Consider the following 27,386-nt stretch of genomic DNA (forward strand, 5'->3'; position numbering starts at 1 on the left):
ATTTAAAAATCTGGAAGAAGAGTGTTTGAGATAGAATTGCAGAGGCCTTGAAGCATAAACATGGCATGTTTAAGAAGGGTGTTGTGGCCAGGCACCAGTGGCTCACACCTGTAATCATACTTGGGAGGCTTAGATAGAGAGGATTGTGGTTTGAGGCCAACCCAGGCAAATAGCTCTCAAGACTCCATTTCCAAAATAACCACATCACAAATGAACTGGAAGTGCAGCTCAAGCAGTAGAGTGCCTGCTTTGCAAGATCAAAGCCCTGAGTTCAAAACCTCATTCCTACCAAAAAATTTTTTTTAATATTGTGGCACACACCTGTAGTCCCAGTTGTTCAGGGAGTCAAGGCAGGAGGATCGCTTGAGCACAGGATTTAGAGGCTACCCTGGGCACCATATCAAAATTTAAAAAAAAAGAAAAAATCAGGTATAATGGCTCACACCTGTAATCCTAGCTACTTGAGAGGCTGAGATCAGAAGGATCACAGTTTGAGGACAGTCCCAAACAAAAGGTTTGAGAGACCCCATCTCAACCAAAAAAAGGTGCATGCACCTGTCAGCCCAGTTATACAGGAGGCATAAATAGAAGAATGGAGGTGCAGGCTGGCCTGGGCATAAAAGGGCTGGGGGTTTGGCTCAAGTGGTAGTACGCAAGTGCAGGTCCTGAGTTCAAACCCCAGTACAGTCAATAATAATAATAATAATAATAATAATAATAATGGAAAGAAAAAGTCGCATCTGGCATGCTTCAGGAACACAGAGAAGGCTTGTGTGGCTTAACCCAAGCAAGCTAGCCAGGGAAAATGGAGTAGGGAAGGTGCAGATGTGGACAGGGGCCAAATTATGGCTGGAACGCCCATCTCTAGCAAAAGCAAAGCTTGTTCACCCTGATCAGAGAGGATCAGTGAGAAGAGTCGCGGGCGGCCAGCCTCTGAGGGCAGTAAAAGTCCTTACTGGAGGAAGCAACCTGCGAGGGCTGGAGGCGTGGCTCAAGTGGTAGAGCACCTCCCTAGGAAACTCAAGGCCCTGAGTTCAAACCCCAGTACCGCTCACCCCCCATAAAAAACTTAAGAAGCATCCTACTGCTTGGAACAGGTAGCCAAGTGAAGAAGGGCCCCATGCATTTGTTCTACAAACATGTACAGGTATGTATTGCAATCACAAGCTAGAAAGTGAGTTCAAGGCCAGCCTGGACTACATAGCCAGGTTCCTGTTCTTGAGAATCTCATAGTCTACTAAGAAGATTGCATTGCCAGAATGGTGGCAGACACCTGTAATCCCACCACTGAGGAAGCTGAGACAGGAGTGGATGGAGAGTTTGAGGACAGCCTGGGCTACATCGCAAGACCATGTCTCAAAAAAAAAAAAAAGGAAGAAGATTGTGATTAAAAAAAAAAAGTTAATATGCTGAACTGGGGGTGTGTAGCTCAGTAGTAGAGCATACACAAGGCCTTGGCTTCCACCCCCAGAAGTAAAAAGCCGTTATACACTATGAATCATTTATGTATACATGAAAAAGACAACAGGTATTCTGGCAGGAGAACAGTGGAGTAAACGCCTCCTTTAAGAGCATCGGACACTGGTGTAGGTCTCCCTGAAAACATGAAGGGCCTTGGAAAATGACAGGGAGCTTGCCAGATTGATAAGGAGGTTATGAAAAACAGATCATGTTTCAAGGACACCCTTCACAAATCGGTTAGTAAGGCCCATGGGTACCAAGCCCCGGTTAGACTGGAATAGAAAATTGAATTTGGGTCCACAGTCACGCTACCCTGAACATGCCTGATCTCCTCTGATCTCAGAAGCTAAGCAGGTTCAGGCCTGGTTAATATTGGATAGCAGAAAATTGAATTTGGTACTGGAAGGCTGAGGTAAGAAGATCTTTAGAGGCCAGTCTGGGCAACACACAGTGAGACCTGTCTCAAAAAACAAACAACAACAAAAAAAACCCAATAAAACTTTAAGGCCAGATACAGTAGCTCACTCCTAGCTACTTGGGAGGTAGAGATTGGAGAATGGGGTCCAAGGCTGGCTTCTGGCAAAAATGTAACTCTACCTGAAAAATAAGCCAAAAAAAAGGAGGTGGGGTGGGAGTAGGGGTATAGTTTAAATGATAGAGCACGTGCCTAGTAAGAGTAAGGCCTGAAGTTCAAACCCCAGTACTGCCCAAAGGAAAAAAAAATTGAGTTAGCAAAAGTTGTTATCTTGTTCTTAGTACTCTGCCTTTCACTATTTGCCTTAAGCCTCACTAGAACTTTACTTCCCTTCTCGAATCCTTGAGGACTTGGAGCACACTCTTAATTCTGTCCCAAACACTCCATCTCCCATTCCATTTCATTCATTCATTCATTCATCTATTTTTGAGAGACCAGGGGATTGCTATGTTGCCCAGGCTGGCCTGAAATTCTTGGGCTGTAGGGATCCTACTGTTGTCTCAGCCTCCCCAGTAGCTGGGATCGCAGGTGGAGGCTGCCTCGGAACCAAGGATGAGTGCACATGCGCTGGGAATCAAACCCAGGGACTGGTACATGCTGTACTACTGAGCTCCATCCTTATCCCTGGACACAAAATTTAAAAGGCACAGAGCAAGCTGGAGATATTGGTGCACACTGTAATTCCAGCACTTTGAGGCTGAGGCAGAAGGATCTCCAGTTCGGGGCTAACCTAAGCTCTATAGTGAATTCAAGGGCAGCCTGAACTGTATATAGTCAGACCCTGTCAAAAAAAACAAAAACAAGCAAAGGCCACAGAGCTAAAACCACATAAGTGGAAGGTCTTGAATGCCAACTAGAAGTTAAGCTTTACAGAGAGGTCCCAAGAAGACATGGTAAAGTTTTCAAGGAAAGAGTGACATGGCCAGATGTAATTTTACAAAATTCACTGAGGTCAGCCTGGAGGCATAACCGAGAGGAAAAGGAGACAGCTAAAGGAGCACGAAGGATCTTCCCAAAGCCCCAAAAGGGCTCCACTCAGGCCAACCGGTGACCTGTGCGCTTATGGGGGTGGGAAAGTGGCCAAGAACCCCAGTCCTGAACGGAAAGGTCTAGGGTCTCAGCGGGTAGCCTACTTGGCAGGGTGAGAAGGTCGGCAGGAAAAGCACGGTAGCAAGCTTTCATTGGTTTCTAGGGAAGCAGTCGGTGGCGAAGATATCGCGTGAACTTCTACCCAGGACCATTTCTGAACGACCTTCAGCCAAGACCACGGGACTGGCGAACTTGCAAAGCAATCAAGTACTTTAGCATCGCTTAGCTGGGCGAACGGGCCTGACGTTTTTGTCCCCGACCAATCAAGACGGCTCCTCTTCCACCTCCCACCCTCTCTCCCTATTGGCGCTCGCCTCGGAACTAGCTGTGAATCGAGACCTGATCCCTAGCGCCTGGGCGCTGGGCAGTGCAGTCGCCGTTGGCAGGGGGATAAAGAAGCATCACCGTTACCCTCTCTTTGGGCTGAGAAGCTTGATGACTTGTTTCTCGATACATAAAAAAGGGCCTTAAGGAGGCGGGTTTCCCAGTGTCCCTGAGGACGATGCCTCCGTGTTGGGATGTACCATGCAGCCGTCCCCTTCCCTGTCGTGTGCCCAACCTCCGAGGCAACAGGCATTTTTCCTTTTAAGGGTGGCGCTCCAGACGTGGCGGTAGGTGGTGCCCGGGGGTATCAGTTGATGGACCTGGTAGCCGTTTTCAAACCAGATATTGGAGCTAGGAAGTGGCTATGTCAAGAGAACCTCAGTGGGCCGAGAGAGCAAGGCACCTACACTGCTTGTACGTGGCTTCAGGGCTTCGCCCATCAAACTCACTTTCTACCTTTTCATTCCTTGCCTGGTGCTTTCACACACATTCGCCCTTACACACACACCTACAACAGAATCCAAGCCTTAGACAAGGAACAGTTTATTAGTAAGGAGACATGTAGCAATGTGGCTGTTAGACCTTGGAGCTTCCTTGACCTCTCCTCATTCCTGTCCTACCCTTGCCTAGCCAGCTGGTCTCTGCTGATGTCCACCAAGACCTGGGCGTGCCATCTATCCTGGATGTCATGAGTGCTCCTACTATCTCTAGCTCTGTCCAAGAGTGCCCTTCCTAGCTAAAGCTGTATCTGGTGGCCAGAGGTTAGGGGTGGGGATTTCCTACCACACAGCAATACTTTCCTCATGAAAGTGATCAAGATGCTCTGGCCTCATTTTGACTCCTTAATTCCCAGAAGTCCCACTGCTGCACCTCAGTAGACCAGGTCTCCCAGGGTAAGGTCGAGAGGAGTCAGTTCTGAACAGACAAGAGGCAGCAGGAATTTAAGTTTAAGAGTCCTCAAATTAAGGCCCATTTCTAAATTTCATGGCAATGTTCTAGAAGGTGGAGTACAGCCCATACTAGCAAGGTCATAACACCTAGCTAGGACAGTTTCCCGAACGCCAGCATTATGGTCTCCAATCTCTATTTCTACCTATTCACTCCTTTCTCCCATTTCTTCCCCTCCTTGTCCCTCCCACCACCTCCCAGGCCCTTTCTTCTCTGCTTCAGCAGCACCTCCCCTCCCTTTGGTCTCCTGGGCCTCCACCCTCCCTGGACCCCATCATTCTAGTCCTGCTGGTGGCTCCTCCTTGAGTGGCCTTGCCCGACCATCTGCTATGCCAAAGGGCCTCAGGACCAGGTGCCCACGCTGGTGCTTGATCCGGGCAGAGCTGTCACCAAAACCCTTGCCACATTCCGCACACTTGTATGGCTTCTCCCCAGTGTGCGTGCGCCTGTGTTTCACCAGATCTGAGCTCCGGGGAAATTCCTTCCCACAGAAGCCACACACGTGTGGTTGGCTGGGTCCAGAGGGCTGGGCCCGGACTCGGGGTCGCGGGGCTGTGGGTGCTGGACCAGGTGGGTTATGTGGACGCAGGAGAGTAGACGGTGGTAGTGGCCGGGTGCGTTCACCACGATGGGTACGAAGGTGCTTGACTCGGGCAGAGCTGTCAGCAAATCCCTTGCCGCATTCAGGACAGAGGTAGGGTTTCTCCCCTGTGTGCACACGATGGTGTTTCACCAGGTCGGAGCTTCGGCGGAAACCCTTGCCACACTCAGGACACTTGTGGGGCTTGTCTCCTGCCAGTGGTGGGGGTGGCTCCCCAGCCTGTGGGCCCCCAGGCTCTGGCTCCAAGCCAGACAGACCAAAAGGCCCATCACCTGAGTGTGAAGGGCTTCGAGGTGTCAGTGAGGGGCTGGTGCCAAGAGGAGGTGGAGGCGGGCTGGGGAGCAAGGGAGTTACAGGGTAGCCTGGGAAGCTGAAGTCCTGGGGCTCCATGTGAGTGAGACGGTGGCGAAGAAGGGTGGAGCTGAGGCTGAAGGTACGATCACATTCTGGGCACGCATGAGGCCTCTCGCCACTGTGGGTGCGGAGGTGCTTGACCCGGGCGGAGCTGTCAGCAAAGCCCTTGCCACACTCAGGGCACAGGTAGGGCTTCTCACCTGTGTGTACCCGCAGGTGCTTCACAAGATCAGAGCCCCGGGCAAACTCCTTCCCGCACACATCACAGCCAAAGGGTTTGGGCCCCAGGTGACTGCGCTGATGGCTCAGAAGGCTACAGCTAAGCACAAACCTCTTGCCACAATCAGTGCAGATATATGGCTTTTCCTGGGCCTTGGGTCCCTGTGTAGTGGCTGTGGCTGCCCGAGATGGCTGTCTTCGGGGTACCACTGGCCGGGGGGGCTGCTCCCCTCGGTGTGTCCGCTGGTGTTTTATTCGGGCAGAACTGTCACCAAAGCCCTTGCCACAGATGCCACACTTGTAGGGCTTCTCACCCGTGTGTGTCCGCTGGTGTTTCACCAGGTCAGAACTCTGCCGGAAGCTTTTGCCACATTCACCGCAGATAGTGGGGCGCTCACCAGCAGGGATCCGGGGCCGAGGAATCTTTGCAGGACCTTGGGCTGGTGGCCGGGCTCTGTAGGGCTTCTCACCACTGTGAGTTCGCTGGTGTTTGATGCGGGCTGAGCTATCCCCAAATCCCTTGCCGCAGACCCCACATTTATAAGGTTTCTCCCCTGTGTGAGTCCGCTGGTGTTTTACCAGATCAGACATCTGCCGGAAGCTCTTGCCACACTCACCACACACTGCTGCCCGGTCACTACTAGCCTGGCCCCAGCGTGGTTCTCCCGGGCCCCGAGGGCCTCGGTGTGGAGGCTGAGACTTTGCTAGCCCCTCTCTGTGGACCCATAAGTCATCCCAGCTCTGGATCCCTTCAGGTTTGAGAGAGGCATTTCCTACTTCATGACCTGGGGCCAAATCTTCCTCTTCCTTGAACCCCAAGTCATCCTCCTGTGGGGTCTGCTCAAATTCATCCGGCTGAGAAACCTCCACATTCTCACTCCCTAGACCTGGGAAAGAAAAGGGAGTTGTAGAACTCGGGGATCTACCACTGAGCTACACTTTTTCAGCCCCCAGCCCCATCTTTGATAGTGACCTCCCCAGTAAGAATAATGTCCTTTTACTATGCCTTTAATATATGCCAGTCACTAAACAATTGTGGATCCTCAAAATCTTAGAAGATAGCACTATTATTATTGCAATTACCATTGTAATTGCTGTTACAATCATGGAGATGCAGGAATTTGTCATTTGCTCAAGGTTCTAAAAGTTAGGATGTAGCAAAGTCAGGTTTGGAACTCAATCCTGTGTTACCCACTATATTGTATGTCTTCATTTGGAAAACCTGTATGTGCTTTTTCTACTCTGTCTTCCTATATTAGCCTGTTCTGTAATGCATCATTTCAGTCATCCTGTGTGCACTCAGAACCTTCCCTCCAGATGCTTAGGGTGGTAGGAGAGATAAGATAAAGCATCAATAATTGTAATTACAGGTTAGGAACAACTGTGATGTCACAAGAAAGCTAGGAGAAAGGAGAGAGAGGCAGGCTTTTGCAGCAAAAAGGAAATCACGGAGAGGAATGGAAGAAAAAGCTGGAAAAAGATGTTGGGACTAGTCTAAGCATGCAAAGTTTGAAATAAATGCTAGGCTAAGTAAGGCTTTTTAATGAGACAGGGGAGAGCTAGGGAAGGTTTTTGAGAAGAGAGACAGGATTAGATCTGGACTTAGATCAATCTGGCTGCAGAATGCATTGGAGAGAAAAGGGCAGAAGGGATTGCTTGACTGAAGAGAGTGAGGCCAGTAGGGCAGAGGCAGTGAGGATGGTGAAGGCTTGTGGGGGAGGGGGGACAGTCCTGGAGAAGATGCTCCTCTCCGCCTGGCACACAGTAGGTGCTCAGAAGCGTTGGCTCCCTCCCTCGATGTTTGCTCCCCTCCCCCTCTCCCCAAGGAGGCAGTTTCCTGGATCTCGGTTGGCAGAGCTCAGCATTGGGGTTTCCCCCCAGCCATTACCTGTCAGGCGGCGCGCGGCCGCGGCCCTCACCTGTGCGGGCGCCTCTCAGCTGTTCCCTCTCCTCCGGGCCCCGGAGATCCGGGCCCCAGGGCTCAACAGTACGCTCCATCGCCGGCACGCAGCCCTGGGCAAGGGGACAGATATAATCCTGCGGTCACTCAGCCACGTGCGGCGCGCGGCGCCCTGCCGCTGCCCTCTGCCGGCCGGCGCGGGCACCGGGTAGCGTTGGGTCCCCGGTGCGGGGCGCGGCTCCTGGTGACCCTCGCCGGCCGCCCCCTGCACCTGCTGCTTCTCCGACCGCACACAGCCGCCCCCTCACCTCGTCTGCAGTCTCGGGCTCCGACACCCCGGCGCGGTCCGGAGCTTCTCAACGGGATGCGGATACCCGAGCCACCGCGGCTCGGGATGCGGGCTCCGCGCCAAACCCGGAGGGGGCCCGGCCCCAGACGTCCCGGGGGCGGCCGCGGGGGCGGGGACGGGAAGCGGAAGCGCTGGGCCGCACCGAGCCGCTCTAGGACCTGGGAGGAGCTGCCCGCCGTGGGCGCCGCCGCGTTTGCGGGAGCTCAGTGGCCCGCAGGCGTCTGCGTGCAGCCGATGGGGCGACTCTGAGCCGCGGACAGTGGCCCGAACTCGGTGGTATTAACCGTGTGCCTCCTGGGCTGCAGCTGGGTGATGAAGGTTCTTCCTAATTGTCCCGGTGTCTCGGGCCACCCGTGCCTACCTCCGGGTTTGGCTGGCAGCGCAAGCCACCCTGGCCGGAGAAAGACAAAGAAAGAGGGATCCAGAGATTGACCCAGGGAAAGGGGTGGGGGAGAGACTAAGGCAGACAAAGGGCGGCGGAGACCCCAGATGGGGCGGGGCGGGACACGGGAAACAAAGCCAGGCTGGTCCAGGCCGGGATAGGGTGGGGGCTGGGCTGGGGGAGACCGAGGCAGGCAGATGCAGTCAGACCTGCAGCCCCAACAGAGACTAGAACCACAGACTCACAAAGTCCTAAGTAAGAGCCCTGAGTTAGAAAGGATGCGCTGGCAGAAAGATGATGCACAGTAGCCGACCAAAATTACAGGAGCAAAAGGCTGGCCTCCAGAGACAAAGGGATGTAGAAACATACCAGATATAAAGTATCCGAAGCAGAGTCGGAGGGGCAATGAGCAAAAGAGACAGGAAGCCTGGAGAGAAACTAGCCCAGATGCAGAGGAACAAAAGACCATTGTCAGTAAAACAGAGACAAAGAGACAGAGACACAAAGAGGATGTCAGATGAGGAACAGGTTGATAGCCTTACAAAGGCCAAGCCAAGGGATAAATGACAAATTAAACCCTGTTTCCATCTTGGTGGGGCCTTGGCTGGGGCTATGTCCCAGGGGATCCAGGTCCAGGAAGCATGATCCCAGTATCTTGTACTCCAGGCAGGCTTGCCTTTGCCTAGGGGGGTACTGGAAGTGTGGCAGGAAGGCAGGGAGGGAGAAGAGAAATAATGAAAGCTAATGAGAGAGATTGAAAGATAATGAGTGCAACAGTGAAACAGAAAAAACTGGTTTTGAGGAATGTCACATGGGATGAGACCAGAGAAGGGTCACCTTGCCCCAGAGGTTAAAATGGCCAATGAAGTAGTATGTGACCATGTATTGGATGGGCTGTACCCCCATTTCTGTATCCTGCTCTAAATGTTATATAAGGAAAGCCCCCTTTGTTCTTGGGACTCAGCCTTTGGATGTGAATCTGCTAAGTTCCTGCCAGCCTGCTTAATAAACTTGCTTCCTGAAAGCTTTGGTGCCCTGTCTCTCTGTCTGAGCTGTCCTGCAATATTCTGGGGGCTTGTGTGTCAGGGATTCAGAGGTGGTGTTTTCACCTCCTTGCCGCTGACTCAGGGCTGCCCCTTCCAGGCACCACCAGATGTGTTGATTCAAGGGGAGGAAGCCTCTTTCACGGTGAACCAAGGAGGTGAGTTTTGGTCACACAAAGGAACCTGGAAAGGCTGGGAACCAATTTGGGAGCCCAGTTCATCAGATGGGTAAGAACCTAGGTTCGAATTTAGGCCTGCCTTAGGAGGCAGAGGGAGTCTGATCAACTCCCAGAGACACCACAGTAACCCCATTTTGGGGTGAAACTGTGTCTTTCAGGTTCAGGGAGTGGGGTGGAAGTACTGTGCTGTGTGAGAGTGTGTGAAAGTGTTAGCCTGAGACACTGCCCAGTTATGAAGTGAGTGTGGAGTCCCGGTCCATGGTGAACTCATGTGGTCTATGGTGAGCCCTAACAGGGTCTCTAGTCCCAGATTTATAAGGACTCACTACAGCTAACAGACACCTAAGTCCCTGTGAGGGGAGATGGATGAAATGAGTGGTGTTATTTGTTTTCCTCTGTGTGCCAGAAAGGAGGACCCGTTACTTCCCCTCCACAACCCTTATCCCTTCCATTTCTGTCTCTGTCTTGACTTCTGATAACAGGAGGAGGTCAGAGTAAGAACACCCCCACTAGGGTGCATGCTTAAGAACTTTAAAGAGGGATTTAATGGAGATTATGGAGTTAAGCTGACTCCTGGCAAACTTAGGACCTTCTGTAAAATAGACTGGTCTGCTTTTGGTGTAGGATGGCTCTCGGAGGGGTCATTAGATAAGGTCATAGTCAGTAGAGTTTTTGAAGTGATTGTAGGGGATCCTGGATACCCAGCTCAGTTTCCTTATATTGATTGCTGGCAGGATATAGTTCTCAGTAAACCCATGTGACTAAATCCCCACCTAGGAGGAAACATGTAGGGTCATAGTAGCCAGGGTGGCAGCAGCTTCCAAGTATAGGGAAGAATGTAAAAAGCCAGAGAAACCCATATTAGTGGGACCCCGAGGAGACCTCCATCCCCTTATGTGCCACTGTACCCTCCTTTGCCATTGCCTTCCACCCCTTTGCCTCTACCCTTGGAAGGGGAAGCCCCAACAGCAAATATGCCTACAAGGCTGGGCCCAGGAATCCTTGAGACTGCAACAACCCCACCTTCCTCAGGCCCCATGAAACTCATGCTCACTCCAAGCCCACCAGTCCTCTAGGACTGTCCCCTAGGTCCAACCAGGACTCTGATGGCATGGCAGCCCTAAAGCTGAGAAGGCCCGAAGCCAAGATTCTAACTCTCACAGTTGCACAGAAGGAGGAATGGCAACTCTATGCCTCTAAGAAAGAGATTCCTGAGATGCCTGAGCTTCCCTTTAAGATTCCAGGAATATGGTTTGAGGACAACCCCCTGGACTGGCTTGGAGCATACCTCCGGTTGTGGTAGAATTAAAGCCGGGAGCTATTCCTGTTAGCCAGAGGCAATACTACATTCCTCACAAGGCCCAAATTGGGATCCAACACAATCTTGACAAACTCCTAAAGTATGGGATCCTTTGGCCTTGCCAGTCTCCCTGGAACACTCCCTTACTGCCTGTCCAAAAACCAGAGACTGAAGACTTTAGGCCAGTTCCGGACCTCCATGCAGTCCATTCAACAACTATTCCTTTAAATCCTGTGGTCCCAAACCTGTACATGCTTTTGGGCCTTATCCCAGCTGAGGCAAAGTTCTTTCCTGCCTGGACCTTAAGGACATTTTTGTGCATCCGCCTGGCTCCACAGAGCCAACCCATCTTTGCCTTCAATAGGAAAATCCTAGTACTGGAGAGGAGGGACAATTGACTTGGACTCAGTTGCCATAAGGCTTCAAAAACTCTCCCACTATCTTTGGGACTGCCTTGGTGTCCAACTGAAAGGCTTTCTCAGCCAACCAGCATAGCTACACATTCCTCCAGTACGTAGATGACCTTCTTTGGCTGGACCAACTCAGGAAGATTGTATGGAAGGAACTTGCCTTCTTCTCTCCCTTTTGTGGAAGGCAGGATATAAGATTTCCAAAAAGAAAGTTCAGTTTTCCCAGGATACTGTCAAATACCTCAGGTTTCACCTGTCATAAGGACAGTGTAGACTGGGCCCTGAGAGGAAACAGGCTGTCTGTTCCATTCCAGACCCCAAGACCTGTTGACAGATTAGAGAATTTCTAGGGGCTGCAGGTTTCTGCCAAATCTGGATCCCCAATTACTCTCTCTTGGCAAAACCCCTTTATGAAGTCACAAAGGAGGTAGAATGGGAACACATGGTATGGAGAGAGGAGCAAGAAAAGGTCTTTAAAGAAATTAAGAGGACATTCACAAATGTCCCTGCTCTAGGCTTGCCAGATGGGATGAAGCCTTCCTCCTATATGTACATGAGAGACTGGGGACAGCTGTAGGAGTCTTGACCCAGCTGCTAGGTTCCTGGCACTGCCCAGTGGCCTATTTGTCAAAGCAACTTGATGCAGTTTCCTGAGGCTGGCCACCCTGCCTGCATGCCCTGGTGGCCACTGCCATTTTGGTGGCTAAAGCAGACAAACTTACTTTGGGACAATAATTCACAGTCTGAGTTCCCCACTCTGTTTTGACTGTTATGGAATATAAAGGAAATTATTGGCTGACAAACTCCTGAATGGCCACATAGCAAAGCATTTTATGTGAAAACTTGTGTATCCAACTAAAGGTTGTTAAGACTCTAAACCCAGCCACTCTATTACCAGTTGATTCAGGCTCCCTGGAGCATGACTGTTTAGAGGTTATGGATGAGGTGTTCTCCAGCTGGCCAGACTTGACTGATCAGCTTATCAGTCATCCAAACATTGAGTATTTCACAGACGGCAGCAGCTTTGTTCAGGACGGCACACATTTTGCTGAAAATGCAGTAGTGACTCTGGATGCTGTCATTGAAGCACATCCGCCACTGGTGGGGACCTCTGCACAAAAAAGCCAAGCTCATTGCTCTCATGTGGGCACTCCAGCTTGCTGCAGGAGTGCAGGTAAACATATAAACAGAGTCTAAATATGCCTTTACTACCATTCATGTCCATGGAGCCCTATATAAAGAAAGGGGGCTCATTAACTCAGTAGGAAAAGGCATTAAGTATGGACAAGAAACTCTGGAATTGCTAGAAGCTGTATGGGCCCTTAAGTGAGTAGCAGTTATGCACTGCCAAGGGCACCAGAAGGGAGAGACAATAGCTGTTTGGGGAAACCGAAAAGCTGATAGGGAAACCAAGCAAGTAGCCCTCACAGGAGGACAAACCTCAGCCTCACTGAGAGCTTCCTTGTTCCTGTGCCCTTTATCTGAATGGGACCGAAGGTATACTTCACAAGAACAGGCTTGGTTTGAGACTGAAGGAGGAAGTTTCTTGCCAGGGAGGTGGTAGAAATTTGCTGACAGCCATATTGCAATTCCAGAGTCACTGGCTCCCATATTTGTGGATGGAGCAGTTCCATGAAGGAACTCACTCAGGGCAAACAACTCAGCATTTTTACATCCCCAAGCTCTCCATCATAAGTAAGACAGTATGTGAGAGGTGCAGTCTGTGTGCTGAAAACAAGGGCCAAGAGCGCCATCCCAAGTGCAAGGTGTTGGAGGAACTCCTTTTAAAAGACCTGATTGTGGACTTTACTGAGATGCCACGAGCCAAAGGATATAAATATTTGTTGGTGTTTGTCTGGACCTCCTCAGGATAGGTGGAAGCCTTCCCTACTCAGACTGAGAAAACCCGGGAAGTGGCCAGGTGACTGTTAGAGGAAATCATACCTTGGTTCAGAATACTTGTGTCTATTGGATCGGACAATGGGCCAGCCCTTGTGGCTGAGGTGGTACAGTTGGTGGCTAAGGGCTTAGGAATAACTTAGAAGCTACACATGGCCTACTGCCCCCAGAGTTCAGGGAAAGCAGAATGTATGAACAGGACTCTTAAATTGCAATTGGGAAAACTATGCCAGGAGACCCAATACAATGGGATCATCATAGTTACTGTCCATAGCCTTGCTCAGGATTAGGTCTAGCCCCACCAAGCAGATGTGTCTCTTCCCTTTTTAAGTTTCTTCTGGGCATCCACCCCCTTTAGTGAAGGGTCTGCGTGGGGACCTTAAGGATATAGGTGACCTCACCCTGAGACATCAGATACAGGCCCTCGGTTGAGTCTCTCAAAAATCAATGACTGGGTAAGAGAGAGACTCCCCATTAGCCTGACAACTCCCACACACCCTTATAAACCAGGGGATGCTGTTTGGGTAAAAGATTGGAATGTTCAACACTAAAGCCTCACTGGAGGGGCCTTTTTGTTGTTGTTTATCCACTCCCACTGCAATTAAGGTAGCAGAGATTGTTCTCTGGATCCACCACAGCCAAGTGATGCCAGCCTTGAGTGGGAGTACATCCCTGACCCAGTGTCAATATGCAAGATCACCCTCTGGAGTGCCCACACCCTTCCCTGGCAGGACCCTGCTTCCCAGGAGACCATGAGCTATGAGATGTCAGCCCTGCTATAGTCACTACAGAAGCTGACTAGTCTATACATGGTGAAAGCTTGAGGAGTCACCCATCTCACCTTTGAGGATGAGTCACTTCCGTGTTTTCTTATGCTAATCTCAGTCAGCTGTCTACCTGGGGACCCCCAGGCCTTGGACTGTGACTCAGGTATGCACACTACCTGAGTGGGAAGTGTTCTACCAAAACTGGTTTTCCATAGCTATTATTCTTGTACAGGCACAGCTGTTGGGTCGTGTACCCACAACCATACTGCCTACTCCGTGTGCTCTCATGAGGATCAGTATATTTGTTTAAACCCATCTAGTGCCCTCGGGAGCAATAGCTAGAGGTCCGAAGCTTCACCAGCACTGGGGAGCTTATTATCCAGACACAGGGTTATAACCCCAAAAGGCCAATATCTATATACTTTGATGTGAGTGCTGTAATAGCTAAAAACACCGTCTATTGACCTCAGGGTATAGGAAACACCTGCGGAGGCACAGCCTAGGAGAAAGCCTGTATGTCAAATGATAAGTATATGCGCCGAGAGATAACTCTTGGCCATGTAATGACGCAAGCTGAAACAACTGAAGTTGTGTTTCATGGGCTACCTGGCAAAAGGCAGAACCCTCTGACCACCTTCAAAAAGAAGTAGCAACCTCTAACTGCTCCCTTGGCACCTGTAACCCCATAATTTTTACTATATGTAAGCCCTCAGATTGGAATCAGGGACATAAGATTGGTATAATGATAAATGGAAAGGGACTTGATCCCAGGACTCTACTGCACCTCAATTTAGTAACTATTACCCATGAGAGCTCCTCATACCAGGTCTTTTACTCCTTCTACGAGGAGATGCAAAGTGAGTTTCCCATCTCAGTTAAAACCAAAAACCTGTCCCTCTCACTAGCTGAGTCCATAACCCAAACTCTGAATGTAACTTTGTGTTATGTTTGTGGAGGAATGCGTATGAGAGACCACTGGGCATGGGAGGCAAGAGAACTAAACCCACTGGAGCCCTTTATTGAAACCACTCTCCCTAGCCATGGGGAAGGCATTTGGTTCCTAAAAACCTCTATTATCAGGAATTACTGTATCTCCCGTCCAAAAGGCCAATTCTCCACGCTGGCAGGGGAACTGACCTGCTTGGGACAAAAGTTTTACAATGACACTTCTCAGGATACTCAGTGGTGAGGGGCTCCCAATCACACGGAGCCCCAACCTCACCCACTGGCTAACTTCCCTAAACTTGCAATAGCCTAGAATAATCTGACCGTGGGCATAGAGTGGCGGGTGCCTAAGGGTCTACATTGGATCTGTGGGGAACGAGCTTACACAATCTTTCCCAATGACTGGTTTGGATCCTGTGTGCTGGGCACCATCCAGCCTTCTTTCTTCTTGCTCGCTGTCAGACAAGGTGAAAAATTAGGAGTCTCCATATATGAGGAAAGGATAAACAGGAAAAAGGAAGATGCCCTACAGGTAGGGGACTGAAAGGACAATGAATGGCCTCCAGAGCAGATCATTCAATATCATGGTCCTGCTGCATGGGCAGAGGATGGCTCCTGGGGCTATCAACCCCAATCTACATGCTCAACCGCATCATTTGGCTTCAGGCAGTGGTTGAGATTATAACTAATGAAACAGCTAAAGCTGTTGGCATATTAGCCAAACAACAGACTAAAATATGCAACGCCAGCTACCCAAACTGTTTGCCTCAGAAGGTGGCGTATGTGGAAAGTTCAATCTGAGTAACCGCTGTCTGTAGACTGACGATGAGGGAACAGTAATTGCAGAGATTACCGACAAGGTGTAAAGGCTTGCCCACGTCCCTGTGCAGACTCGGACGGGATGGAGTCCCAGTGACCTGTTTGGGGGCTGGCTCTCAACTCTAGGTGGGTTCAAGACCTTAATAGGGACAACGTTCCTTGTCTTGGAGCATGCCTGGAATTTCTCTGCCTAATCCCCCTGGTACTCTGGTCCTTCAGGACCATTATGGAAGCCACTATAGAAAGGAAGACAACTGCTCATGTAATCATGCTTTGGAAATATAAACCCCTAGGTCAAGATAATGCTCTGTGACCCAGAAATGGGTCTGAGCATCAAAGGGGGGAATGTGGCAGGAAGGCAGGAAGGGGGAAGGGAGATAATGAGGGATAATGAGTGCAACAGTGAAACAGAAAAAAAATGGATTTGAGGAATGTCACCTGGGGTGAGACCAGAGAAGGGTCACCTCGACCTAGAGGTTAAAATAGCCAATGAAGTAGTATGCAACCATGTATTAGACAGGCTGTACCCCCCATTTCTGTAACCCACTCTAAATGGTATATAAGGAAAGCCCCCTTTTTTCTTGGGGCTCACCCTTTGGATGTGAATCTGCTGAGTTCCTGCCAGCCTGCTTAATAAACTTGCTTCCTGAAAGCTTTGGTGCCCCATCTCTCTGTCTGACCTATCCTGCAACAGAAGGGTCTTCATCCTTTCTGCAAAGGGGGGTGTAACTGTAGCTTGTATATTAATTCATATGTATTAATACGATAGTATTAAGCCAGGAGTTTGGGATAAGAGTTGAAACATAGGATCTGTCCTTGGAGTGTTACCAGTTTAAAGAAGAAAGCACACAAATAGTTTAAAAGAGAAAATTAGGCCAGGTGCCCAATGGCTCACACCTGTAATTTTACCTACTCAGAAGGCAGAGATCAGAAAGATTGAAGTTTGAGGCCAGCCCAGGCAGACCCTATCTTGAAAAACACTTCACAAAAAAAGGCTGGTGGAGTGGCTCAAGGTGTAGGTCCTGAGTTCAAACCCCAGTACCACAAAAATAAGTAAAAGTAAATAAAATAAAAGAGAATTGGGGCTGGTGGTGGAGCTCAGTGATAGAATACTTGTCTCACCTTTGGGAGGCACTGGGGAGGGGAGAGGGAAATAAAGAATTGTAAGAGCAACAAAGTTATATGGACCTATTCAAGATAGCACAGGGGAGCTGGAAGAGTTCTAAGGTATGGAAAAGAGTATGCATGGTTCTAAGTGCCCGATATACATGAATGTTGTTTGCTGATCATAATCCCAAAACATACAACCATGACCCTATAATCTGTATTGTTGAAATCCCAAAAGATAGTCCTGGGAATGTAGCTTAGTAATAGACGTTTGTCCAGCGTGCACAAGGCCCTGGGGGTTTGATCCCTAGCACTGCAGAGGGGGAATAGCCCCAAACTCTAAAATCCTGAAAAATCATAATCCTGAAAGATTAAAATCCTGGATATTGAAATTTTGAAAGCTGAAATCCCAAAAACCACAATTTCAATTTAAAAAAGGAGATGCACAGGACTATCTGTTTTTATTTTCACTTTCAAGGAGTGGGGTCTTACTATGTTACACAGGCTGGTCTTGGCTGGTCTAAAGGAACTGATCCTCCTTTGCTTTAGCAGGGAAATGCTGCTGAGATTACAGGCCTGCACCACTGCACCTGTTTTAGGATTAATGTGTTTTTGGTTGTATACAGGATGGTTTCATCATATACGATAGAAGGAATACCTAAAGCCTAGCAAAGCATTATTTTGGGTTCTGTGAGTGTGTTTCCAGAGGTTATGGTGTAAGCCCAAGTGCACTAGGTGGGGAATGTCCACCTTCAGTATTAGCAGGCACCAGCCAATGGGTGGAGGCCCAGAGAACAGACACAGCAGGCAATTGGTCCCTCTGAGAACTAGGAGTTTTCTGCTGCCTTAGACATCAGAATTTCAAGAGTCCAAGGCTGGCCTTTGGACTCTAGGGTCTTAAGACAGTCTGTCATGGAACTTCTCAGCCACCTTAGTTGTATGAGCCAATTCAGTTGAATCCCCAAACCCTGAGAAAGCTTCTAAAACCCTGATCAAAGTTTCTAACAGTTAATTTTAAGGTGTTACCAATAAAGTTTTTTTTTCCCCATTCAGTCAAGTACATTTGGCAGAAAATTCAGAAAAGTGGTTGGCCCCATGATATACAGTCACAAAAGCTCCATTTAAAAAAAATGCATTATTTGGCCAGGTGCCAGTGGCTCAAGCCTGTAATCCTAGCTACTCAGGAGGCAGAGATCAGGAGGATTGTGACTCAAAGCCAGCCTGGGCAAATAGTTCATAAGACCCTGTCTCGAAAAAACCCTTCACAAAAAGGGCTGGTGGAGTGGCTCAAAGTATAGGCCCTGAGTTCAAGCCCCATATCACAAAAAAAAAAAAAGATGAATTATTTGTCTGTCTTGGTGTTCCTTCCAGCTGATGAGATTGACAATTGCATTGGCTTGAAGAAGCCAGTAAAGTTACTGACTGGCTTGAAAATAATAATGGGGCCTTCAGAGATAGCTCAGTGGTAGCTGCTTGTTTAGCATGCATGAGGCTTTGGTCTGATCCCCAGCATCATAAACACACACACACACTCAAATGTGGAAAGGAGAATAAGACACCCAGACAATGGTGTTGCTGTTCCTTTATCAGTACTGTTTCTGCTAACGTCTGATGTGAATGCATGCAGAATGGATTTCCATGCACCCAAACAACGTAGAAGCATGACACAGAAGATGAGAACATTTAGTAGTGAATGCTCATGTCACTGCAGATTTAATCACATAAATTCAAAAAACAAAACAAAACAGTGCCACATTAAAACAAATAAAGTGTGAAGGGGCTAGGGTATACCTCAGTGGTAGACTGTGCTTAGCATGCTCAAAGACTGAACTCAATTCTCAGCACCAAAAAAAGAAGCATGCAAACATATTCTCGAGGAGAGCCATGTGTATGAGAGAAAAAAAGTAGCTATCCATCTGGTTGCAAGGGCTGGGGATGTACTCAGTGGTAGAGTGCTTACCTAGTATGTCCAAGGCCCTGGGTTTGATCCCCAGCACAAGAGGAAAAAAAAAAAGAGTGTCTCATCTCAATGCAAGACTTCAAAATATAGTTAGTAATCATGAAAGTCAGCCAGCTTGATGGGTCACCTACATGCAAATGCCCATAATCTATTCATCATACAGACCCTATCTCGAAAAACCTCTCAAAAATAGGGCTGGTGGAGTGACACAAGGTGAAGGCTCTGAGTTCAAGCTCTAGTACTCCAAAAAAATGTAAATAAATGTCTTTTAAATTTTTCCTTCCTTCTTTCCTCCCTTCCTTTCTTCCTTCCTTCCTTCTTTCCTTCCTTCCTTCCTTCCAGATGGAACACAGGGCCTTGCACATTTTAGGCAGGTGGTTTACTACTGAGCTATCTTCTCAGCCAAGATTGTCTCTTCTGAGATTATGACCCAAATTCATGAATGTTAGGCAGTGACAGAGACCATAAATCAATCAACACATATTTGTTCATCATCAACCAATAATCAACCAATATCGAGATACTGTTCTCAGACCTGAAAACACTTTTTAAAAAAATTTTGTTAGTACTGGGGTTTTAACTCAGGACCTCACATTTACTGAAAGCCACACCCCAGTCCCAAAGAAAGACTGCATCCCAGCCCCAGCTATCACTTTTGGCTGGAGTAACCAAGAAAGGAAAAGGTAGCATTTGAGTTGATCCTTTCAACATGGCTCAAATTTCAGCAAAGTCCAGAGCCTGGCTGGAGTCTGAATGAAGAACTGCAGACAGAGAGAACAGAATGAACAGTGGCCTACACACTAACTGAAAACTATGTTCTAGAAGCTTGAGATCTAGGAATGACCAAGAACTATCCTTAGAGAGGAAAATAGAGAACACTCTTGTACTTTGTTTGTTTATTTGTTGTTTTGCAGTACTAGGGCTCAAACCTATGGTCTTGCTAGGCAAGTTCTCTACCACTGGCTACATCCCCAGCCCTGAAATCAGTCCTGTTTTAATGTGCCATGAGTTTCCATAATAGGGAAGCCGTGGAAGATAAAGATAGAATAATAAGTTTATTAATTGTTCCACAGACATTTCCTGGGTGTCTAGCAAATACCATATATATATATTTGGAATCACTGGGGTTTGAACTCAGGGCCTCACCCTTGCAAGGCAGGCACTCTACCACTTGAGCCACTCCACCAGCCCCAAATCAAATATCCTTTTTTTTAGTGGGACTGGGGTTTGAACTTAGGGCTTCATGCTTGAAAGACAGGCACTCTACCACTTGAACCATACCTCTAGTCTAGTACCAGATATTTGTGCTGGGACACAGAGGTTAGAGAGTATAAGTGGCCAACCCACGGGGCATACATGCCTGCATAGGTGGCTAGCCTTTACTTTCAGAAGGTAACAACTAGAATTATTAGGTCTGAACTTGAACACAGGTCTAAAGATATAGAAGGCCCTTCAGGGATTCTACAGGTAACTATGAAGACATGATAGCAAAATGAAAAGGAACAAGTGCCACTGGTTCCCAAAGGAGAAGAGAGCTGTCCACCATGTACTGCACCATGTGAAGCTCCAGCTGGGTCCTTCCCTTGTCCAAGCAAACATGCTCCAAATCTGGCCGTGACCCATTGTAGTTCATAAGCATATAAATTGAATATCATGTCACTAAATAATCAAGGGTCTACACTGAATGACCATCCCAGCTCCACAGTGTTTATCATGAGGAAAAAGGGAAATCAACTTATTGGGGCATGGCTCAAGTGGTACAGTGCCTATCTGGTGAGTGCGAGGCCCTGAGTTCAATCCCCAGCACACACACACACACACACACACACAAGTCAAAAAACTAAAACACTTAGTGTCTGTAAAAATGGTAATGTAGCTGTGTATGCATTATCATAGAAAGTTGTACAGAACACATTAAGTGACAACAGGTTTTCAAACAAAGTTATAGTGTGACCCCGTTTTTTTTTCAAATAATATATATGTATACTTATGTATAGGCATAGAACATCTAGAAGGATATATACTAAAATTGAGTTGTATCAGTGCACCGGTATTAGATTTAAATTTTCTGCTGGGCATGGTGGTACACCCCTGCAATCCCAGTACTCTGAGCTACAGAGCAAGACACTGTCTCAAGGAAAAAAAAAAGACTGGTGAAGTGGCTTGAGTGGTAGCCTGGAAAGCACATAAGGCCCTAAATTCAAACCCCAGTATCACACACACCAAAAAAAGTGCATGTTATTTTCTTAAAGACTATTGTATAAATCAGGGAAGAGCTGACCAGAGTCTAAACCCAGGGTAGGGCAGCGGGGTGGAGGAGGTGGAGAAAAGCAGACCGATTTTTCTGATGGATAGGCTGGATTTGGAAACCAATTAGATGTGTTTATGGATGACAAGGGAAGCAAGAATTCAGGATTCTTTCTTTCTTTCTTTCTTTCTTTCTTTCTTTCTTTCTTTCTTTCTTTCTTTCTTTCTTTCTTTCTTTCTTTCTCTCTTTCCCTTCCTTCCTTCCTTCCTTCCTTCCTTCCTTTCTCTCTCTCTCTCTCTCTCTCTCTCTCTCTTTCCCTTCCTTCCTTCCCACTCTCTCTTTCTTTTTTTGGTGGGGATAGAGCCCAAGGTCTCATGAATGGGAAGCAAGGGTTGTACCACCGAGCCACAATCCCAGCCCCCAGGGTTTTAACTGAGACCATAGGACGACTCAGCCTTATGAGGGGTGCAGAGGAAGGGCTGCAGTGGATTGGAGAAGGATAATTATATCCTTCCCTTTGCTTCTATCTAAGCACTATCACCTCCTGCACTGGTCGTGAATGCTGTGAGTCATGCTTACTTGTGCTGTCTCTCTCCCCATGGGCCTCAACAATGAGGCCTGTCTGGATCCTCAGAGACTATAATACAGAAGAGCAGTCCCTGGCTTTGAGCCCCCACCCCCACCACACTGTTGAACTCATGAAGTAATAGTAGCTTTTCTCATCAGCTTATCTCCTGTGCATGGAACCATTGATCAGATGAAGAAATGTAATCACCGAAAAGTTAAAGTAAGATGCCCAGCGTCACACAGCTCTAAGTGACTCCATGTCTGTATAATCTTATGTACTTTACAAAACCTGTGAGTTTAATATTGCCAGGAGTTTCCAATCCCATTCCATAGATGAGAAGAAGGAAGACCCAGCAAGGTGACTTTTCTAAGGGTACACAAGGGGAACGGTGCTAGGAATCAGCTTTAAGGGATATGATAAACCAGGCGTCATGATGCAAGCCTATAATCCCAGCACTGGGGAGGCTGAGGCAGGAGGATGGAGAATTCAAGACCAACCTGAGTTACATAGTGAGAAAACAAGAAAACAAAAAAAAAAGAGGATAAGATATACACATACCATGCATGATATGCTACACACACACAAACACAAATAAATATATGTACAAATATATGACTATTTGTATAAGCATACTGAATAAAATGTACCTCAATACATTTTCCAAAATTCACAGAGACAAAAAAAAAAAAGGTCCAGATTAAGCACATTAGCATAATTACTTTAGGGTGGGTCAGGGAAAAGAGTGAACTACAGGGCTACATGCAGACATTTATTTTCTTGCAGTTCTGGAAACTGGAAGTCCAAGATCAAGGTACCAGCACAGTTAGTGCCTAGTGAGGCCCCTCTCCTTAGATAGCTTCTTGCTCTGTCCTCACTTAGTGAGAGAGAGAGAGAGAGAGAGAGAAGAGAAAGGGAAAGTGAGACTTTATTTCTTTAGAGAGATTGTATTTCTTCCTCTTAAATAGTCCTGTCGGATTAGGGCCCCAAACTACTTTTTTCTTTTTCTTTTCTTTCTTTCATCTTTCTATCTTTCTTTCTTTCTCTTTCCTTCCTTCTTTCTATTTTTCTCTTTCTTTTTTTCTATCTTCTCTTTCTTTTCCCCTCCCTCTCTCCCTCTCTCCCTCCTCCCCCCTTCCTTCCTTCCTGTGTTGGGCATTGAGCCCTAGGGCACAAAGCTTATTTAACCTTAATTACTTCCTTTAAGGCCCTGTCTCCACATACAGTCACATTGGGGGCTAGGGCTTCAACATATGAATTCAGTGGTATGTTGGGGGACATAATTCAGGCCATAACAGGGGCTAAAAAAAGAAATAATAAAACCAAAAGGAGGGGAGAAAGAAAATAGGCTTGGAGAGGTAAGCAGAATTCAGATCAAGCAGGGCTTTATAGACTATAGGAGACAAGCTTTAAAGGCTCAGAGAGGTTAATTTATATGCCCAAGGTTGTCGAATTCATTAGTACTGAGGCCATAGTTTATGTATATAATTGTTTGACTTCAAAGCCCATGTCTCTGAAAACCCAGATTAGTCCTGCTAACAAAGCTGAAGCATGTGTATTTCATTTTACCTTGAGGAAAATGAAGTTCAGAGAGGTCAAATGACTTGTCCAAGGTCACACAGCAAGTAAGTAGAGCTGACTTTGGGGAGTTCTTTCTGACTCCCAGCCTTTGTCTCTGACTAACTCCATTTACTTATTCTTTCATGCATTCATGCATCTACTACATCTGTATTGGCTCCTTCTTTGTATGAGACACTAGGGATACAGAAATTAGGAAGACATGCTCCCTGCCCTGAGAGAGCTCAGTCAGGCATAGAAGAGACAGCTAGGTAAGCAAATGTGGGCATCAAGGGGGCTGTGAAAAGTGCTGGACAGCAGGCCCCTTGAAGGATGAAGAGGAGTTCACCTAGTGTAGAAAAAGAGAAGGCTGAGGCTGGGGGTATAGTTCAGTGATAGAGCACTTGCCTAGTATGCTCAAGACCCTGGGTTCCATTTCCAGGACTTCCCTCCAGGCCAAAAAAAAAAAAAAAATCCCTTGCATGAACTGGAAAATTGATGCTCCCTTCTACCTCCAATTCCAATTCCTTTATGGTTTTTGGTCCGCTCGGACCCTGGGGACTCTTTTTAAACTGTCCTGTTGAGCCTTTGTCATACCTGCCAAAGAAAGCAGTCTACTTCTTTTCTCTCTGTTCATAGCCCAACTCTCACCATGGTGACGGGGCCATCGTGGGGCTTAAAATAAAATTGTTGTTCTGGAGAACTTGAGGTTGCTTACAAGGGTGGTGGGCAAAGGCATCCAGGAGCTAGAGACCCCAGGCTTCTCTGACTTGGCTTTCCCCACCTCTATGGTCTGGACCAATTCAAGCATCACAGCTTCCTATGCTGCCCGCCCCCTCGTTTGCCACAATCAACTTCCTGCCCTGCCACAGGAAGTGGGGAGCAACACCAGGTGCAACGACAGCTAGTGGAACCATGGTGAGTCTAACCCAGCTTATTTCAGCTCACCCTCCTTCTCTCAGAGACCCCAGACCTAGGTCAAGCCACAGTAGCTTGACTTTTCTTAGCTCTCGGGTTCAGGTGATCCTCAGGCCCTGCCTGCCCCTCCCAGGAGCCTCATATTGGGTCCCCCTCCCCCCTCCCCCCTCCCAACAGGACAAGGAGTACGTGGGTTTTGCAGCCCTCCCCAACCAGCTGCACCGCAAGTCTGTCAAGAAAGGGTTTGACTTCACACTCATGGTGGCAGGTCTGGGGCTTTTGGAGAGGGACTTGGGGGGGTGGGGTATCCTCAGGAGACCCTGGCTGTCCCCTCATCTGACTAGTGCTTATCTTGTCCACAGGTGAGTCAGGCCTGGGGAAATCCACCCTCATCAACAGTCTGTTCCTCACCAACCTCTATGAGGACCGGCAGGTGCCAGATGCCAGTGGTGAGACTCTTCTGCCCTCTCTGTGCGGTGCCCTTGGCCCTTCCTGTGTCCCTTGGCTACACTCTTTTCCTTTCCGTCTGGGGACTTGGTGGCTTTTGCTTTTCTCCCCTGAAGAATGAGTGGGGGCAGCCACGATACTGGGAAAGGAAATCAGCCCTGCCTCAGAGCCCTACGCGTCTCCCTGACTTCTTCCTGCTCCCATTAGCTCGCTTGACACAAACGCTGAGCATCGAGCGCCGGGGTGTTGAGATTGAGGAGGGGGGTATCAAGGTGAAGCTGACCTTGGTGGACACACCTGGCTTTGGGGACTCTGTGGACTGCTCAGATTGGTGAGAAGGAGGAGAGGGGATGGGAGGGTGGAGATGGTGTTTTGAGCCTCTCAAAGCAGCTACTCTGCAGAGGCCCAGGGGTCAGTCTAGGCCACCTGGCCTAGAGTGTCCTGTGCTTCTAGATGGCTTGCCTATGCCACCATCACTTGCCCTTGATGCTTTGGTTGAGGCAAAGAAACTACGTCCCACTCCTCCCAGCCTTGTCCCTTTCCCTGCCCTGTGGTCTCTGATCTCTGACCACATGTCCTCTCCCCACACCCCAGCTGGCTGCCCGTGGTGCGCTTCATTGAAGAACAATTTGAGCAGTATCTCAGGGACGAGAGTGGCCTGAACCGGAAGAACATCCAGGATTCTCGGGTTCACTGCTGCCTCTACTTCATCTCACCCTTCGGCCGGGGGTCTGGAGGGCACCCTGGGGATTGGGTGATTTAGGAACTGGGGAACTTCCACACCCTGGAGCCGAACCCTGACCAATCCTGGTTGCAGGCTCCGGCCCCTAGATGTGGCCTTCCTCCGGGCGGTGCACGAGAAAGTCAACATCATCCCAGTCATTGGCAAAGCGGATGCCCTGATGCCTAAGGAAACCCAGGTTCTCAAGCAGAAGGTGTGCATGGTGACCTGTTACTTTTGGCTTCAAGTGAAGCCAAAAGTCATACCCAAACTCTCAACTTTGACTTCTTTGACCTGGGGATGGCCCTTTTGGAGTAAGAGGTGTCAGGCTAGACTGTGGGAGGAAGTTTCTGAGGAAGGTGGGCAAGAAGCTACAAAATATCTATGCTTGTAAAAGCTCAGAACAGATGGACATGCAGCCTTAGGGTTAGATGCTTGGCTGAAGCCTGTCTAAGGGCAAGAGCAAGGGCATGGACACGATGACCCCTGATATCCCTCTGGCCCTATGATATTGATGATCCCCTCTGAAGTGTCTTCAGAGCCCTTTTTTAATCCTTTGCCTCTCCTTGTCTCCAGATGTCTGTCCCATCTTTTTTCAGTTTCTCACCATCTGTGTCTCTGAGATTTTGTTTTTGGTCATCTTGTATGTCCATCTCTCATTGACTTTGTCTTTCATGTCTTCCTTTCTCTCTGACCACCCAGGGTCTCTGTCTCTGTAGCTCACTGTCTCTGGCCCTGCAATGTCTGTCTGTCGTGCCTCTATGTTTCTCACTCTCTCCATCTGTCTCCTCTGAGATCCGGGACCAGTTGAAGGAGGAGGAGATCAACATCTACCAGTTCCCAGAATGTGACTCTGATGAGGATGAAGACTTCAAGAGGCAGGACGCAGAGATGAAGGTGGGAGAGGCAGAGGAAGGGGCAGAGAAGCTAAGGAGGCACATGTGGAGGTGGAAGTTCAGAAAGAGGATTCTGTCCACAGGGGTCAACATGCCCCCTGCCCCCTGCCCTGTAGGGAAGCATTCCTTTCGCAGTCGTCGGTTCAAGTGAGGTCGTGAAGGATGGTGGGTCCCGACCAGTGAGAGGACGCAGCTATTCCTGGGGTACTGTGGAAGGTAAGACTAGGCACGTGTTCTGAGGCCAGTGAGGAGCCCAGACCGTACCCATTATGTGAATATGGGGTGGGCTCTGGTCCTGGGCGTCCCTAGGAGCTAGAACTGGGATTCTCGGGCTGCAAACCGTGGATCTTCTGCCAGAACAACAGCAGGATTCACAACGGACCCAACCTTGATTGTGGGGGTTGGACCCGAACCTCCCCGACGCTCGCTGGTCTGTTTCCTAGTGGAGAACCCACATCACTGCGATTTCCTGAACTTGAGGCGGATGTTGGTGCAGACACACCTGCACGACTTGAAAGAGGTGACACACGATCTGCTCTACGAGGGCTACCGGGCTCGCTGCTTACAGAGCCTGGCCCGGCCTGGGGCCCGGGATCGAGCCAGTCGCAGGTGAGAGCCGGGCTGGTTATTTTGGTGCCTGCAAAACCCTACTCTTGGAGCAGACATCCAGGCCGGTCCCGCCCCCACGCCTGACTCCACCCTCCCAGGCCCCGCCTTCATCCAGACTTTCCTCCCAGACTTTCTCCACCCTCTTTGCCTTTGGCCCTAACCTCATGTTTGTGGCCCCGCCTCCTAGACGCAAATTTGTCCCAAGCCCCGCCTCCGGCCCCGTCCCTGATTCTTCTCTTCTCTTTATCCCCTAGTAAGCTTTCCCGCCAGAGTGCCACAGAGATTCCACTGCCCATGCTGCCTCTGGCCGAGACTGAGAAGTTGATCCGCGAGAAGGACGAAGAGGTGAGCAAGAACCTCGCTTCCCCTTCAAGCAACGCCCCAGGACCTCTTCGAGGTCTCTCTTTAGCCTCGCCCGGTCCCACGCCTGCACTTTTGCCCCGCACAGCTGCGCCGCATGCAAGAGATGCTGGAGAAGATGCAGGCCCAGATGCAGCAGAGCCAGGCTCAAGGCGAGCAGACGGACGCTCTCTGAGACCCCCCGCCATGGCCCTGCCTTACCTCGGCTCCGCCTTAGTCCGCCTCTTGTCCAATCCCCGGGCCCTGGATTGCCCAGCCGGAGTCCCAGCCCGTAGGCCCGCCCTTGCACTTGCTTTGTGTGGGTTCTTCCACTAAGCCGTTTACCCCATCCACGAGTTTGTAGCCCCGCCCCGACTCCCTTGGCCCCGCCCCAGCCTTCCCGACAAGGCCTTCAGCCCAGCCCCAGACCGTCCCTCTCTGCCTTGGGACGTCCCCTTCTTTATTCAAGCTCCGTTTTCAATAAAAACAGCTTCCCCCGAGGCCACGTGAATCTTCTCTGCGGCAACGGGTGGAGAGGTTGGCTTCCTGGTCTCT

The 27,386-nt window shown here is 49.0% G+C and overlaps 2 protein-coding genes and 1 long non-coding RNA gene across 5 annotated transcripts; 2 read left to right on the forward strand and 1 right to left on the reverse strand.

Annotated features, from left to right (window-relative positions):
• The first annotated feature begins 1,720 nt into the window (after positions 1-1,720).
• LOC141418591 (uncharacterized) lies at positions 1,721-4,188 on the forward strand. Its single transcript, XR_012443228.1, has 2 exons — positions 1,721-1,873; positions 3,129-4,188. It is a non-coding gene; the product is annotated as an uncharacterized lncRNA (long non-coding RNA).
• Positions 3,876-27,184, reverse strand: Znf48 (zinc finger protein 48). Of its 3 annotated transcripts, none has more exons than XM_074059846.1 (3): positions 27,054-27,173; positions 7,391-7,484; positions 3,876-6,358 (listed from the first exon to the last, which is right to left on the reverse strand). In XM_074059846.1, the coding sequence occupies exons 2-3, from the start codon at positions 7,467-7,469 to the stop codon at positions 4,572-4,574; spliced, it is 1,866 nt and encodes a 621-aa protein (XP_073915947.1). In that variant the 5' UTR covers positions 7,470-7,484; positions 27,054-27,173; the 3' UTR covers positions 3,876-4,571. The 3 variants fall into 3 exon arrangements, with proteins under 3 accessions (XP_073915947.1, XP_020013409.1, XP_073915948.1); XM_020157820.2 differs by lacking the exon at positions 27,054-27,173 and adding an exon at positions 7,680-7,991; XM_074059847.1 differs by lacking the exon at positions 7,391-7,484 and having other exon boundaries at positions 27,054-27,184.
• On the forward strand, positions 23,703-27,383 carry Septin1 (septin 1). Its single transcript, XM_020158733.2, has 11 exons — positions 23,703-23,819; positions 23,997-24,087; positions 24,182-24,268; positions 24,474-24,597; positions 24,861-24,995; positions 25,084-25,201; positions 25,783-25,884; positions 26,000-26,099; positions 26,327-26,492; positions 26,747-26,837; positions 26,941-27,383. The coding sequence occupies exons 1-11, from the start codon at positions 23,724-23,726 to the stop codon at positions 27,025-27,027; spliced, it is 1,197 nt and encodes a 398-aa protein (XP_020014322.1). The 5' UTR covers positions 23,703-23,723; the 3' UTR covers positions 27,028-27,383.
• The last annotated feature ends 3 nt before the right edge of the window (positions 27,384-27,386 follow it).

This window comes from Castor canadensis, chromosome 17 (assembly GCF_047511655.1).
Source record: "Castor canadensis chromosome 17, mCasCan1.hap1v2, whole genome shotgun sequence".
NCBI classification, from domain to species: Eukaryota; Metazoa; Chordata; class Mammalia; order Rodentia; family Castoridae; genus Castor; species Castor canadensis.

Bases quoted from the DNA above. Each gene is read 5' to 3' on its own strand.
- Znf48 (XM_074059846.1), bottom strand. From the start codon at position 7,469: ATGGAGCGTACTGTTGAGCCCTGGGGCCCGGATCTCCGGGGCCCGGAG. The intron at 6,359-7,390 runs GTGAGGGCCGCG...TTTCTTTCCCAG, and splicing joins GCTGAGAGGCGCCCGCACAG to GTCTAGGGAGTGAGAATGTG.
- Septin1 (XM_020158733.2), top strand. From the start codon at position 23,724: ATGCTGCCCGCCCCCTCGTTTGCCACAATCAACTTCCTGCCCTGCCAC. The intron at 24,598-24,860 runs GTGAGAAGGAGG...CCCACACCCCAG, and splicing joins TCTGTGGACTGCTCAGATTG to CTGGCTGCCCGTGGTGCGCT. The intron at 26,100-26,326 runs GTAAGACTAGGC...TCTGTTTCCTAG, and splicing joins TTCCTGGGGTACTGTGGAAG to TGGAGAACCCACATCACTGC.